Below are 13,626 nucleotides of genomic sequence, written 5' to 3'. Positions count from 1 at the left end.
GTATCATCTTCTACGGGCATTTGGTCCAACAGAGTATAGAAAATAATGCTTTTCCTGTGAGACTGCTGCCTCAGCTACACCAAAGTGTTCTTCCATGGGAAATTTGCTAGGTCATTCCTCATAACTATACTCAGATGTCAGTGTTCTGGCAAAGACATCCTTCTGTCTTGGGTCAACTTGTTCTGCTAAGAAAAACCATATTGGTCCTTTTTGAAAGCAACCACCCCAGTTTCTTAGGGCAGATGTATATCAAACATTATCAAATATGTTGAATACTAATTTTCTAAATTATCCTTTGCAATTTTTCGTTCCTTGGCTATTTCACTAGAAAAAAAAAAAAAAAAAAAATAATGTTACCTCTTTGTAGAAAAAATACTGATGAAAACACATCAGAATTTTCAGCCTGGGAATTTATTAATATTAACATTTTCTCCATTTAACAGATTTTTAATTAATCATCTAGACTACCATTTCACCAAGCATACAAGTTTCTTGAGCTTCAAATGGGACTGTAACTCATTTTGCCTATTCTTAAATCCAAATGAACCAGGTTCACCAGGTGGAAGTGTTTCATGTTGTTTGCTTATACTTGCTCAAAATTAGCCCATAACCTTCTGTTTTAAATATCCTCAGTGTAGGAATAAGTGGATGACATCAATCAGACTAAGAACTGACTTAATGTTCACTGAAAAGCTAAACTTATTTTATTTTATTTTGCGTATTTTTTGAAACACTTGTACAGTTATTAGTTATTATTTTTTATTATTATTATCTTACCCTGTTTGTCTCCAGATTGACTGGGAGCAGATGTGGAAAAAAAATGTATAATTTTGGAAAAAGTTACATCCTACTATGAATAAATAAATAAATATATAAATAAATAATAAGAAGAAGAAAAACTTACCAGAAATTTTCATCTTAATTTTACTGATGTCAGCAACTACAACTGCTCATCTGAGGTTTTATTTGAGCTTCCAAACTTGTCTGGCTTTGTCTATCATGAGTCTAACCTTTCCTCAGTGCTCTCTGCACTCTCTGGAATCAGCATACTCTTTGTCAAACAAATTCAACGTTGCTCTTCAGGCTTTGCACGTACCTTCTCTTTTACCTTTATAATTCACAAGCAGCCCTTGTGCTCATTTGCTTCCTTCTGCTTTTCCATTTCAGCACCCCCACTGGCCCACAGCGTTTGAGAGCCTCTCTTGAGAAAAGCTAGTGGGGGCGAGCAACACTGAGATGAAAGATAAGTTTTCAAATCGTAAGCTCTGATAGCCTCTAATAAGATTCATTATTATACTTCACCCTAACCCATATAATTTCCAGTAATAATCACATAAGAACTGCTTATCTAACACATTATTTAAGAAAAATAAAACTAGGGAATTCAGCATTTGAAAAAATACAGTTATAGAACAGAACCAAGAGAGTTGGTTCTGTCATGAAACCCATGAGAGTTTCACTCATGGGGTGAAAGCTCTTTGCTAAGGATTAAACCTGTAATATATCAGCAGTAGATATCAGTGTTATAATTACAGATGATATTAATAAAACAATTAAGCATTTTAAGTCACAGAAATCTTTCAAGAAATTACTAGTAAACTAAAAAGCAGGCCAAAGGTGATCTCATTTAATTGTCAAATGTTATTTATTTTTATTTATTTTTATTTTTTCACAATCAATTTCTAAAATGTCTCAGGAGGAGAAAGAGATATAATAGAGCCCTGAAATCTCTCTTCCGTACTGTAGGTCTTGGTTACATGCTATGGATAAAATAAAAAATCCAGGCCTTCTGTGTGAGCAGGAAACTTGTCCCAGCTGAGAACTAGCAACTTTAACAATATTTAGTGTTCAATTTTCTCTTAAAATGCTTAAGTTTTTCAAACTTGGACATCCATCCCTAGATCCAGCTGTTTTCTTTTGGAACCTGAATTAACCTTATGAGCATGTAAATGGGAGAGACTAGCTACATCCCTACCTTTAATCCCATAACTCCTCCTCTCCGGCAGAAAGCAAACTCACTTGAAAATGGAACAGGACTTAAAATGGGGCATTTCATAAAGCATTGCTTCTCAGACAGTCTTGTGTCAATACCGTATTGCTTTATGAAAAGTGCTATAGTTACATATGCCCAGTGAAACGGGTAGGACTTAGTTCTTTATTAACCGTGTTAACATTTATGCACAGGTTTCTTTATAGCATGGTAGAGACGACAATCTCATCCTTCAGAAATTGTAGCTCAATGTGGCCTCTGGTTCTTTGCTTTCTCTTTGAGTTTTGCAGACCCATGGTCATGCACCTCAGCTCAAACATTTCTAGTATTTTCAACTTCTTTGATGAAGGTAGGACTTACCACTTCATAGCAATGTAGACAGTTCACAGATAAGCATTTCCCCAGAAACTGACACCTGGTAAATGTGAGGGACAGGAAAAAATAACTTTCCGTTTCTCTAAGTAAAATATAATTCAACAATTTTTGTATATACATTGCTTTATATAGAAATAGTTTTCAGCTGTCTGAGACTAATTGATTCACTTCATTCACAGTGATTTATTTATTAATGTTGTTGATTTGCACACATACACTGCTTGAAGTACACTGAACTATTTTATATCTAAAGTTGATAAATATATTTAATTTATTTGAAAATGGCAAATTTATTTCATCCAAAAAGTTTATTGGTTCATAAGAATGAAATATTGATTTTTGTATGCAGTATAAGTTTTAGATGTGCACTTAAGTAGACACAACAGATCTGCTTACACTGCTTTGTGTATCTATCTTTTTGTCCTTATCATTATTTTGAGGGGTTCATAGCTAGGTTATAAAAATGAGTTTTTCCAGATCCTTCTTCTAAGACAGTCATGCATCTACTTTTTGAATTCTCAGTCAAGAGCACTTTTAAGCAGATTCACAAAACAGACTGGCCACAGTAGATCTTTAGAATAAATACTCATTACCATAATTGCAGATTTATTTCTGCCTATAATATCTGCAATTGGCTATTTATGTTCTTCTGTGTTTTCTGGTAAAGAAAACAATGTGTTTATTGAACTATAATGACAAATATTGTAAAAGTGCTACACATGTATAGATTAATTGTGTGTTGAGTTAAGGCTGAGAGTGATGGTGCTGCAGACAGAGAGTATTTGTCCTGAAATGTTCATGAGTTAATTCCTCTTAGCCCTGGGGCTGAGAAACATTCAAGCACATCACATCAGTGTTCCCCAGTCTCAATAAGTCAGTTCACTGACCTGCAGATTCCCTGTTATCCCCTCACACATTATTATCATTGTACTGAGTTTCTAGAAAGAGCAATATAATGAGCTGCACTCCCAGTGATTCTTTATGTCTATATAAAGTTTATATTAAGATGCCTATATTTACATAATAAGGTTAATCACTGAAGTGAAAGACTTCCCATCAGAGTGAAGGAATGATTTTGCTGACATTGAACAGGGACACATGTATTCCAACATCACCTATGAAGAAAATAGGTCTAATAATTTTCCAGCCTACCTTCTTGTGCTGCTCTTCTCTGTTCCCCCATTCTGGCTCAGTCCCATTCCATTCTACAGCTCTGCTGATGCGAGTGATCATGGGACTAAGCACTGAATTGGAACGCTGTAGGGACTTGAGAGAAGAGAGAAGAGAGAAGGAAAGGAGAAGAGAGAAGAGATAAAGAGGGGAGGGAGAAGAAGAGGCAGGACAGGGCAGGGCACGGCAGGGAAAAACATTGCAATTTGCGGTTTGAAACCTGTGCCTGGTGGCCAAGGAGGGGATGGAACATTTTTAAATCAGTGTTGCGTGCCTGCAGCATATGTGGGTTGTTTATAGCCCGAGAAGTTAAGAGATTTTTAAATCTTTCAATCTGTATTTGGCCTGGCCAGGTGGTAGCACTGCCTAGCCGGTGTCCAAGGACTGAATGCATTTTCGCTGTGGTACTAAGCACTATGATGGCAGAAGTACTGAGAGCTCTACTTGGGCTTGCAGGAAGTTTTCAGAGGGCAGGAGACTTCCTATCTGAGCAGAGACTATGGAAGGATAGGATTTCTAAGAACAATCCCATCCCGTGAATGAGATCCTGTTGAGTGGAGGCAGTGCCTGGGTCTTGCAAAAGCTGGCCTCTGTGTTGTGACAACATTTTAACTAATGGAAGCAAAAGGATTGTCTTGAAGATAAACTTAGACCTCAGTATCAACAAATATTTTTATTTTTATAGAGTTAAATGGTTGAATGAGTATGCACATTGCCATTTGGGAAAAGTAGCTAGCTTGACCACAAATAAGGTGTTAATAACTTTGTTTCTTCAAATATCATATCCTACTCAAAACCACTCTTTTTTTTTTTGTTTGTTTGTTTGTTTTGTTTTGTTTGTTTGTTTTCAGCAACAGAGATCTAATCTCAACAAGAAACCTGTTGTAACAGTTAATACTGTTAATGTTGATTTTCTGTGATTTCAAGATTTTATTGAATGTCTGAGTCATGAGCTGGGACTGCATCATAGATTAATTTTGTCCCAGATGTTAGCTAAGTTATTTGTAGCTACACTAGCTACACTCAAGGACTATGACATCTGCCACATAACAATCAAAATACAGAGTTTTATCTATTGTATGTACCCATCCAGACTCATGATTTTCCATTACCTCAACCTTTACGCTTACCTGGAGACATGAAACTTCTGAAACTATCTACTGATGGCTATAATGAGTCTTAAAATTATTACTAGTAAAACAACAGCAGATGGGGGCTCCAAGGCTAGTAACTATGTGAGAAGACCCAAATTCTTTCACCAGAGAGCATATAAAATAAATGAAAGATAGAAAAAAAATATATATATACAATAAACAAGCTGGAAAAATACACAGTGAAATGGGAATCATGGACTAAACAGAAGATACTTATAACGACTAAGGTGACTTTTAAAGAATGCTTAAAAATTGAATAAAGAATATAGCGGTTTCTGGGATCCTACTGTTAGCCTCTTTACCAAAGGACCTTCTACACAACCAATAAGAATCATAACTCAAATGCATTATTCGGGGAACCTGACAAGTGAGTTCTGAGTGTAAGTCTAAACTGATTAGTGTATAAAAATATCCAGGGATCTGTTCCATTAAAAGTGCTTGTAAAAAACACATAGATAAAATCATTTTTTTTTAAAGGAATATTTATTTTCAGTTCCATTTAAACAACCCACTTTTGTAACACATACTAAAATCTTTAGGAAACATTCTAAGAAATTTCAGGATTATAGCCACAGGGATAAATTAAATGCATTTCAGTTTTGCAGATTAAAATACAGAATATGTTTGCATCATTCTGCATTTTATTATGTTGCTGCCTTTTGGTATGCTTTACATTAAAAATACATGACTGACACTCTTTATACCAGTAAGCCATTTTATTGGAAAAAAAATATTATTGCATTAAACTACATTCCCAGGAATTCTTTGAATAACCTAAAAAAAAAGCCGCATTGCATGTACAATAGTGCAATTCACTTAGCTACTGTATAATATAAAACACTTTATACAGAGAATACAAAACAAAATTACTAGTTTACATATTAAACTAGCCAGAGTATTATCCAGTTTTAAATATAAACTTAACACTTTTAAAATCAATCTGGTCAAATGACATTTTAATGCTAATTTGAACAACAAATATATTTAATATATTTAAATGTATTCCAAAAGTGCTTCAGTTATGGGAAAAAAATAAAATAAAAAAATACAACAACAACAAAAAAACACAACAACAACAAAAAACCTGCCATCATTGTGGAACTCAAGAAACTTAATTATTGGAATTTTACAGCATGGATGACCTATTTCCTTGGATTATGGAAGAAGAATATACAATCAAGCTAAAACAGTTATTTAACTTTGAGTGTATATATCTCTGCCACAAGGATTCTGCAACTCTTTTAAAAGTTAGTATAACTAAAATCAGAATTGTATCATGGCTCCATCCATCAGGCCTAATTATGCTTTTAATAATAAACATGATGTATGTTTAAAGAATATTACTGATGAAAAATAAAATGGCAGCAAGTAGAGCAAATACATCATCTCAGCTGTGCTGATAATTTTATTACATTTCTCCTAGAAAATCCCTTCTGTGTACTAAGAACTCTATTGGACATTCTCTTCATTCATAGTCAATGACTGCTGTTTTATTATTATGTTGTTCCAGTCACTTCTTAATCTCTTTTTTTTTTTTCTTTTTTTTTTTTTTTCTTTTTTTTTCCCTCTACACCTATCAAAATCCTAATTCCTATTGTTCAATGAATTAAATTCAATTTTTATTGCCTATTCATTTGCCTTTCCAGATCATCCTTGTTGGTATACACAATGATGAGTGGATATCCTGTGATTTGGTTCCTACCTAGAATCCCATTGTATTGTGCATGCATTAAGGGTAATGTGTCTGCTTCCTATAAATGATCTACTTATTAGGATGTTGTTGTTTCATTTGATGAGGTTTTTTTGTTGTAGGAATTTCTACAATAGTAATGTTATCTGCAAGAAAAAATGATGAAAAATATGTGCATATGTGCAGATGAGAACAGTCTGATTTCCTTATCACTTTTTTTCTCTCAATGTTAACTGTTTATGATCCAACTGAACTAGTACAGACAATAAAAAATGTTCTTTTATCTTGAGTGGGAGTGAAATTGTGACAGAAAATTTAAAAACTTTTGTGTCTTGAAATGAATCTTTGAGGTTGGTATTAGCCCTGAACGAAAAAAAATCCCTACAATTAAAATAAGAAAAATTAAACCATATAGATAATTAACTCCAAAATACCACGAAACCATATAATGAAATGAATAAATCAGCTGAGAATTAAACCAAAAGACATTTGATGGGATCTGGTTTCACCAGCCTCTTTTTCATTACAAAATACTTTGCTTCTACTTAGTCTCCAGATATTTTTTTGTCTAACAGTTTTTCTTTGATGGCTAAAACGTTAAGCAACCAAAGAAACTTTGACTTTGAAAATCAACTACAAAGTAAGTTATCACAATTTGTAAACACATTTGAAATATTTGGCATAATACGAGTTTATGCCGAAGCAGCTGCTTTTAGAAATTAAAACACTTCAATTTTACTGCAATGGATCAATCTAGATTGATTAAAAATAAGTTAGAAAATTGGTCCTAAGTTGTATTTTAAATACTCAGCCTAATTGTAATTCTCAGCTTCTTCAGATAGCGGGATATAATGGAATAAAATCCTCCAAACATTTTCAATGTGCTTTATATCAGTTCTGAAATATACATTAGTAATTGTGCACTACATCATTGTAAGTGAATTGAAATTATTCCAAATGCTTCAAATCCAAATAAACAGGTATTGTCTGTCAGACACTTCACTATCCAATTATATTGGGCGGCAGGCCTGTAGTCTAGCCACAATTATGATCTTAATTTCTTGCTAAATATCCCATGGCAAGTTAGTAATATTATAAAAATATCCAAAGAATGCCATTCAAAGAGAGGCTGAAGCCCTTACCTATTTTCAGAAACACACTTATTTTCAGAGATTTCAACTACACATTACCCTGAAAGTTAGATAGATGCAAGACTTCAGTTTGCAAGTTCAGTTTGGGAAGCCATGCTAGAAACTTGGCATGTTTGCTTAGATTCAGTACACCTTGTACTTATGAGAACTGTGACATGGTTGTATGACATGGTTTTTCATGAGACATGACCTGGAAAGCCAGTTTCTGCTCAGAATTCTACTGCTGTATTTTTATGAATTTCATAATGATTTTATAAAACCAGCCAGTTGTTTATGTTATTTGTGAAAGGGGTGAAATATATTTGCATGTACTTTGGGCGAGACTCTCCCCAACATATCAGAGCTTTGTTGGCAAGAAAGAAGAATTACCTTGTGGGCCAGTGACCTCCAAGGTTCAAGGCCTGCACTATCTGAATTGCAATTCTGGGCTGCTGCACCCTAACCCTGACATACTTTGTGCAACAGCCACAGCAGGCAATGCCAAAGAGTTTGGTTTCATCACTTTCCTTCTCCTGCCTTCTCGGAATCTTGGCTGGGGGAAAAATTTAGCAGTGTTTGTGCCAGCAAAGAACCCCCTACAATAAGGGTGTATTTTTGTTATCTATTTGTGGCCAGACAATATTCCCTTTACACTGTCCAAGCAACATATCCCAGTGATAAAATCACTAAAGTAACTTTGAGATGTTGCGATGACCCTGTTCTACCAATGTCAACTCATCGCCTACCACTATGAGGCTCTCCTAATTATGGCTGGGAAACAGAACCAGGTACTTGTGGTCCCAAGTTCTGTCTTTTTGGCTCATTCTGAAAGGCCTTACATAGATCAAGCATTGCATTTAAATCCTCATAAAAGCAAATCTTTGAGGTGTGTCAAGATTGCACTACCTTAAATGGGTAGTTAAAACACCTGTCAAACACCTGTTAAATGGTTACTTTAAAACACCTGTCATTGTTGATGTTCTTTGTCTTGTGCCCGAGTGCTGTGGTCCTCTTCCTACTGACAGTAACAGGCTTCACTTCTGGCTGTTCTTTCTAAACCTTCTGCAATGTGACATTAGCTGGACCCTGTATTTCTTGTGATGGTATCAAGACAGGCTTTAAAACTGCTTTTATACTGTGACATGAGAAACAAATCAACATTCATATGCAGTCAGACAACACTTGTACTTTAAAATATTTGCCATTTTGTACAGCAGAAGAGTAGATTTCCCCTCGGATATGTGATTGAACACTGGATATCTTTTTTCTTTAAATTTGTTTCTGGAGCCATGGTGCAATTGTATGGGCTAGTTTAAATAACTAGAAACACCAAAAATTTCTTTTATTGTAGGTAACTGTTGGGTCTGGCTAGAGCAAGAATGATGATGGGAATCTTGACCTTGGAACAACGGATGAACAATGGGATTTGGATGTATAGCAGGAGGTGTGGCTGCATTCAAGTGTGGTGTAAATAAGGCTGGGATGTACGCAGCATGTGGCAGTATGGGGAAGTTCAGTGGGGAAGGGTGAGTAGGGGTGGTGGAGACCAAGTGCAACGGGTGTCCTGCCAGCAAAGCAGGGTGGGCAGGAATGAGGGCTGGTGCTAATGGAGAAAGTGATATAGGGGTGAAATGTGCCTGAGAGAGGGGACGGAGGTGTGCCAGGGAGAGATGGCTACCATGGGGATATACAGATGCGGAGACAGCAAAGCGTTGCAGCAGTGTATGGTGGATAGTGGTGACAGTAGCATGCTGCTGAACGGGGATGGTGGGAACTGCTGGTGTTGCAGAGAAGGCAGCTGGTCCTGGGGCAGGCAAAACTTTCAGGTGTTTTGCCAGAAGTTGCTTCTGCATATGCTGCTGGGCTTGCAGCTGCAGCAATCTGTATTTGTCTACTTCTTCTGGTGAAAATGTTATAGGCTGCTGTGTTAGAGGAGGGGAGATGGATTTAGTGTACACTTCTAGTTCATTTACTGTGTCATTGTAGTTCTGCATAGCGTTGTCACAAAGAGAGTCTGAACTGCCTTCTGCCATGTTCGAGTCCATGTTTACATCATGTAGTTCTTCTTTGGTCTCTGTTGAATTAGCAACAACAGAATATCTTTTAGAGGAAAAAGCACCAGGGAAATCATTTGGTACTGGGTCACAGCTTTGTTTAAAGGGTTGTACTTCGTTAATGAAGAGATTGGATTGTTCCTTTATTGCTGTGCTCCTTTTTACACTCGGGCTCTGATAGCCTGTTCCTATTTTAATTATGTCTTTAAAAAGACAATGATCATAATCAGTCCCAGTTGAACGAGCAATGTTGGTTATCTCTGAAATTTCAGATTTGTTTCTTTTCACACTGCTTTCCAATGGACTTTCATTTTGACCTATGTCATTTTTACCTGTGCTTAGCAGTTTCTCTGGCAAAGGTAACATCGCTGTGTCACCTACTGATGATGAAAACTGAACCGCAAAGTGACTTTGTGAAAGATCCTTTAATTCCATACCACAAATGTTTGAAAACCTCTCTGAATCATGCATTTGTTCTTGGGTTTTCTTGGACCGCACTCTTTCCAACAATAACTTGGCTGTCAGTGACTTTCTTTTTCCACATATGTCTTTAGCCAAGGTTTCAGAAGAGCAGGTAGCAAAGTTTTTTGTCTGGCTGTTTACATTCAGAGATTCACAATGTGTAGTTCCATTGTTTCCTCTTTTGCTGTTAGAATCTCTTTCTGCATCCTCTTTTGTTTTATTCTCACAGTTATTAGTCTCTTTTAAGAAGGACCCTGCACTATTACCTCTTGATATTCTGCTGCTAGATGAGCTCTCACTGCTTCTTGATTCTGTGGTGGAAGAACTTTTGGATCCATTGTAGCTTCTACTTCTACTATGCACTCTGCCAAAATGCTGGTGTCTACATCTGCTGTGTTTAGATCTATCTCTGCGGTGTAATACTTTATGTCTTGAACATCTTTGATATTTAATTGTGCCCCTCTGTGTGCAGTTTCTACTTCTATGACTTCTAACATGGCAAAGATAATTATCATATGCATCATCAGAAGTAAAAATACAGTTGTGCTTTCTGTGTTTACATTTGTGCCTTGCTTGTGTCTTGCTTTTCCTTTTGCAACAAAAAAGCAAATGATTTCTGCATTGATTTTTTGATGTGGGACCAGAGGAACTGCTCACGTAGCTACTTGTACTGCTAACCGAAGTGTCAGAATAGCTAGAATGTCTGTCAAAGGAGGACTTTTGAGGAGATAGAAATCTCCAGCATCTTGTAAAACTTCCACTTTCTTCATTTTCTGAATACCTGCTGTTTGAACCAGATTTATAACTAAGGAAACTTCCACTAGAATCTTTTCCACTGTCACTTATGTCACTGCTGCAACTAGCCACATCTTGAATGGATCTGCAGTCATTTTGGTTTTCATGATTTTCTTCAGAATAAATTAAATGACATTTTGCAGCTTTAGTCTTTTTAATCCTAGACATAAAAGCAGAAAAGGAAATGCTTTCATTTCTAATGCTCTGTTTTTTTCTTTCACAGCTATGGAAATGATGCTTTAAAGATCTTTTCTGTGGTGTTGTATGAAGACCTTTTTCTGTCATATAATCCTTTTGTGAGACATCAAGGTAAGCAGGCACTTTGGGTATATTTTCATTCAAATAATCTGAAATATATTTTTGACCATTTTTGTTCATTTCTTTCCCTATTTCTTTCCCTGACTCAGCTTTTTGCTTGGCCTGTCTTGGATTTAGGGAACCTTTCATCTTCTTTGGTTTCAACAACTGATTATCTTGTTCATTTGACATTTGCTTGTGTTTTATTAAACCTGAGGCTTCATTTTCATCTGCAGTCTTATTTATAGAGTACTCTTTACAGCCTTCTTTGTTTGTTTCATGCTGTTTACCATCTCTGTGATTTAAAGAGAGTCTGAAGTCAAAATACAATGGATTACAGCCATATGAAATACAGGGCTCAGTTTTTGTAAACAAAAGTAATTCTGTGGGCCACTGCAGAGCAGTGCTGCCATCTTTGCTCACTACATGGAGGAAAGGCAGTTCCTGGGGCTTAGGCTCTTTAACCACAGTCTCCCTAGAAGGTGATTCTGTATTTCCATTTGTGGTTTCTGACACCTCCAAAGATCTTTCCTTCTTTACCACCCCAGGACTGTCACTAATGTTGCTTGAAAATGTCAGCTCAGGCACTGGCTGTTGTGGGAGCTCAGGTAACTGGTCAGACAGTTGGGCATTGCTGTGCTTGTAGGGGTCTGGCTGTATACAAAAACTGTTAGTTTGGCATGAAGGTGAAATGAGAGTTTCCAACAATTGTTCAGACTCATTCAGTTTACTCTCTTGATCTCTTTCTCTAAGTGAACCTGAAAGATCCAAATTTGAAAGTTGCATTTTGATTTTGGAAAATGAAGGATGAACACTGACCTTTTCTTCTATTTCTCTATTACTACTTTTATCATTTTCTTTTAGCATTTTAAGTTTCACAGCTCCATGACTTGATGCACTGTTATCCAAATCCATTTGATCTTGTGGAATAGGTGGCTCTTTATCCAGGCCTGTTTTTATATCCTCTTCCAAAATTGTGCCATAACGACAGCCCTCAAGAGCTTGCTTTGTTTTATGGTTGGGGGATTCACTACAATCATTTCCTTCTTCAGAGTTCTCACTGAAGACTGATGCTGAGGACTCAAGCTTCAAAGGGGCTTTTTTAGAAAATGAGAAAGACACCCCTGCCCTTTGAGAAGTATTGGTGCTATCTGGGAACACTTGTGAGACTTGATTTCGAAGCACGTGGCGTCTTTTAGTAGGTGAATGGTGCCTGCTTATGATAAACTGCTGTTTCTCTAGTATACTGCTGGAGAAACCTTGTCCTTCACTTGCAGTGGTACTTTGAGAACCAGCTGTGACCATGCCACCCTTGTATAGGAAAACTCCATCTGGTGACTGCTGCTTTTCCGTGACTAATCTGGGGGCTTTAAGCACTGGTCCACTTCCAGTGATGCTGTAAGAAAATAAATAAAAACATGGTGTTATTAATTAAGTAACCAAGTTAAAATAGAAAACACATTTGGCAATACATATCTGGTAAAAGAGTGCCACTCATAAGACATTTCCACCCATAACATCTGCACAATCAGCCTCTGTAGCAGAAAAAGAAGTATTCTGCTTCCTTCGTGTGTGTGTTTAGGTTAAAAAGCAAATTTTATTTTACCTTTATATTATTCCACAATAAATGATTTTGTGAAATATTCAGAGATATTAATGCTAATACTATCTCTAAACATTGGTGGGGGAAAGGATGCAAGGTGGATTTCCATCAATATTAATGGCAACATCAACACTCTCATTATCAATCATCATTTGGCTTTCTTTGTTGTATTTTCTCCTCCCATATTTTATTTCAATTAATTATATTTTCCTTCTTCCCCAAAACTCGCAGATTTTAAATCTGGGGCTTACTTTTCTTGCACTAAAATTAAATAAATAAATAAATAAAAATCAATGTAGTCTAAGAAGAACGTAACAAACATGGTGAATTGTTGATTGTTTGCAATCAATGTTTATATAAATGGAATGACTGGAACGACTATCGTCTTTTTCCACTAGAGATGAGATGTACATAGAAACCAAACAAATGTTATTCAAATTAATATTTTAAACATGCATTTCATTAGATAAGTTGTCTATCAAAGCCTACAATACACTTACATGAAACAGTTTTGGAAGCTGCTTCAGTAAAGAGTTTGATTAAAAATTAGAAAGTATTTTAAACATCTGCAAGTAAATTACAACTGCCAGATCTGCATAGCAGTTATCTATAAATAGGCTAGCATGTTTTATAAGTGTTATAAAAATCATTGATCTCCATCAGTGGGAACAACATAAAGACTCCCTGGGGTAGGGTCACCTCAGAGTAGAAGAATATATGTGCATTTCTGAGAATAAATTTACATTTCCCACAAATATAGCATCAGAAGATACAAGTCCATCATGAAGGAATTCTGTCTTGTAGAAAGCATATAAAGAGATCTTTTTGAAAATCTCCTTAGAATAGCAAAATAAAGATTTATTTTATTTTATTTTATTTTATTTTATATTTTTTTCCCCAGTTTTT

General features: G+C 36.0%; 1 protein-coding gene across 3 annotated transcripts in view; it reads right to left on the bottom strand.

Annotated features, from left to right (window-relative positions):
• Positions 1-8,465: 8,465 nt before the first annotated feature.
• The window catches only part of ZNF804B (zinc finger protein 804B), a 238,895-nt gene continuing 233,734 nt past the window's right edge, over positions 8,466-13,626 (bottom strand). For all 3 annotated transcript variants that reach the window (XM_035318456.1, XM_035318459.1, XM_035318460.1), the window contains one exon: positions 8,466-12,513. In XM_035318456.1, coding sequence (XP_035174347.1) covers positions 8,817-12,513 — 3,697 coding nt within the window. In that variant the 3' untranslated portion in view covers positions 8,466-8,816. The remainder of the gene's footprint in view (positions 12,514-13,626) is intronic.

Source organism: Oxyura jamaicensis, chromosome 2, assembly GCF_011077185.1.
Source record: "Oxyura jamaicensis isolate SHBP4307 breed ruddy duck chromosome 2, BPBGC_Ojam_1.0, whole genome shotgun sequence".
Lineage (NCBI taxonomy): Eukaryota > Metazoa > Chordata > Aves > Anseriformes > Anatidae > Oxyura > Oxyura jamaicensis.
Note: the sequence above shows the minus strand (reverse complement) of the source record. Positions and strands in the feature narration are given on the sequence as shown.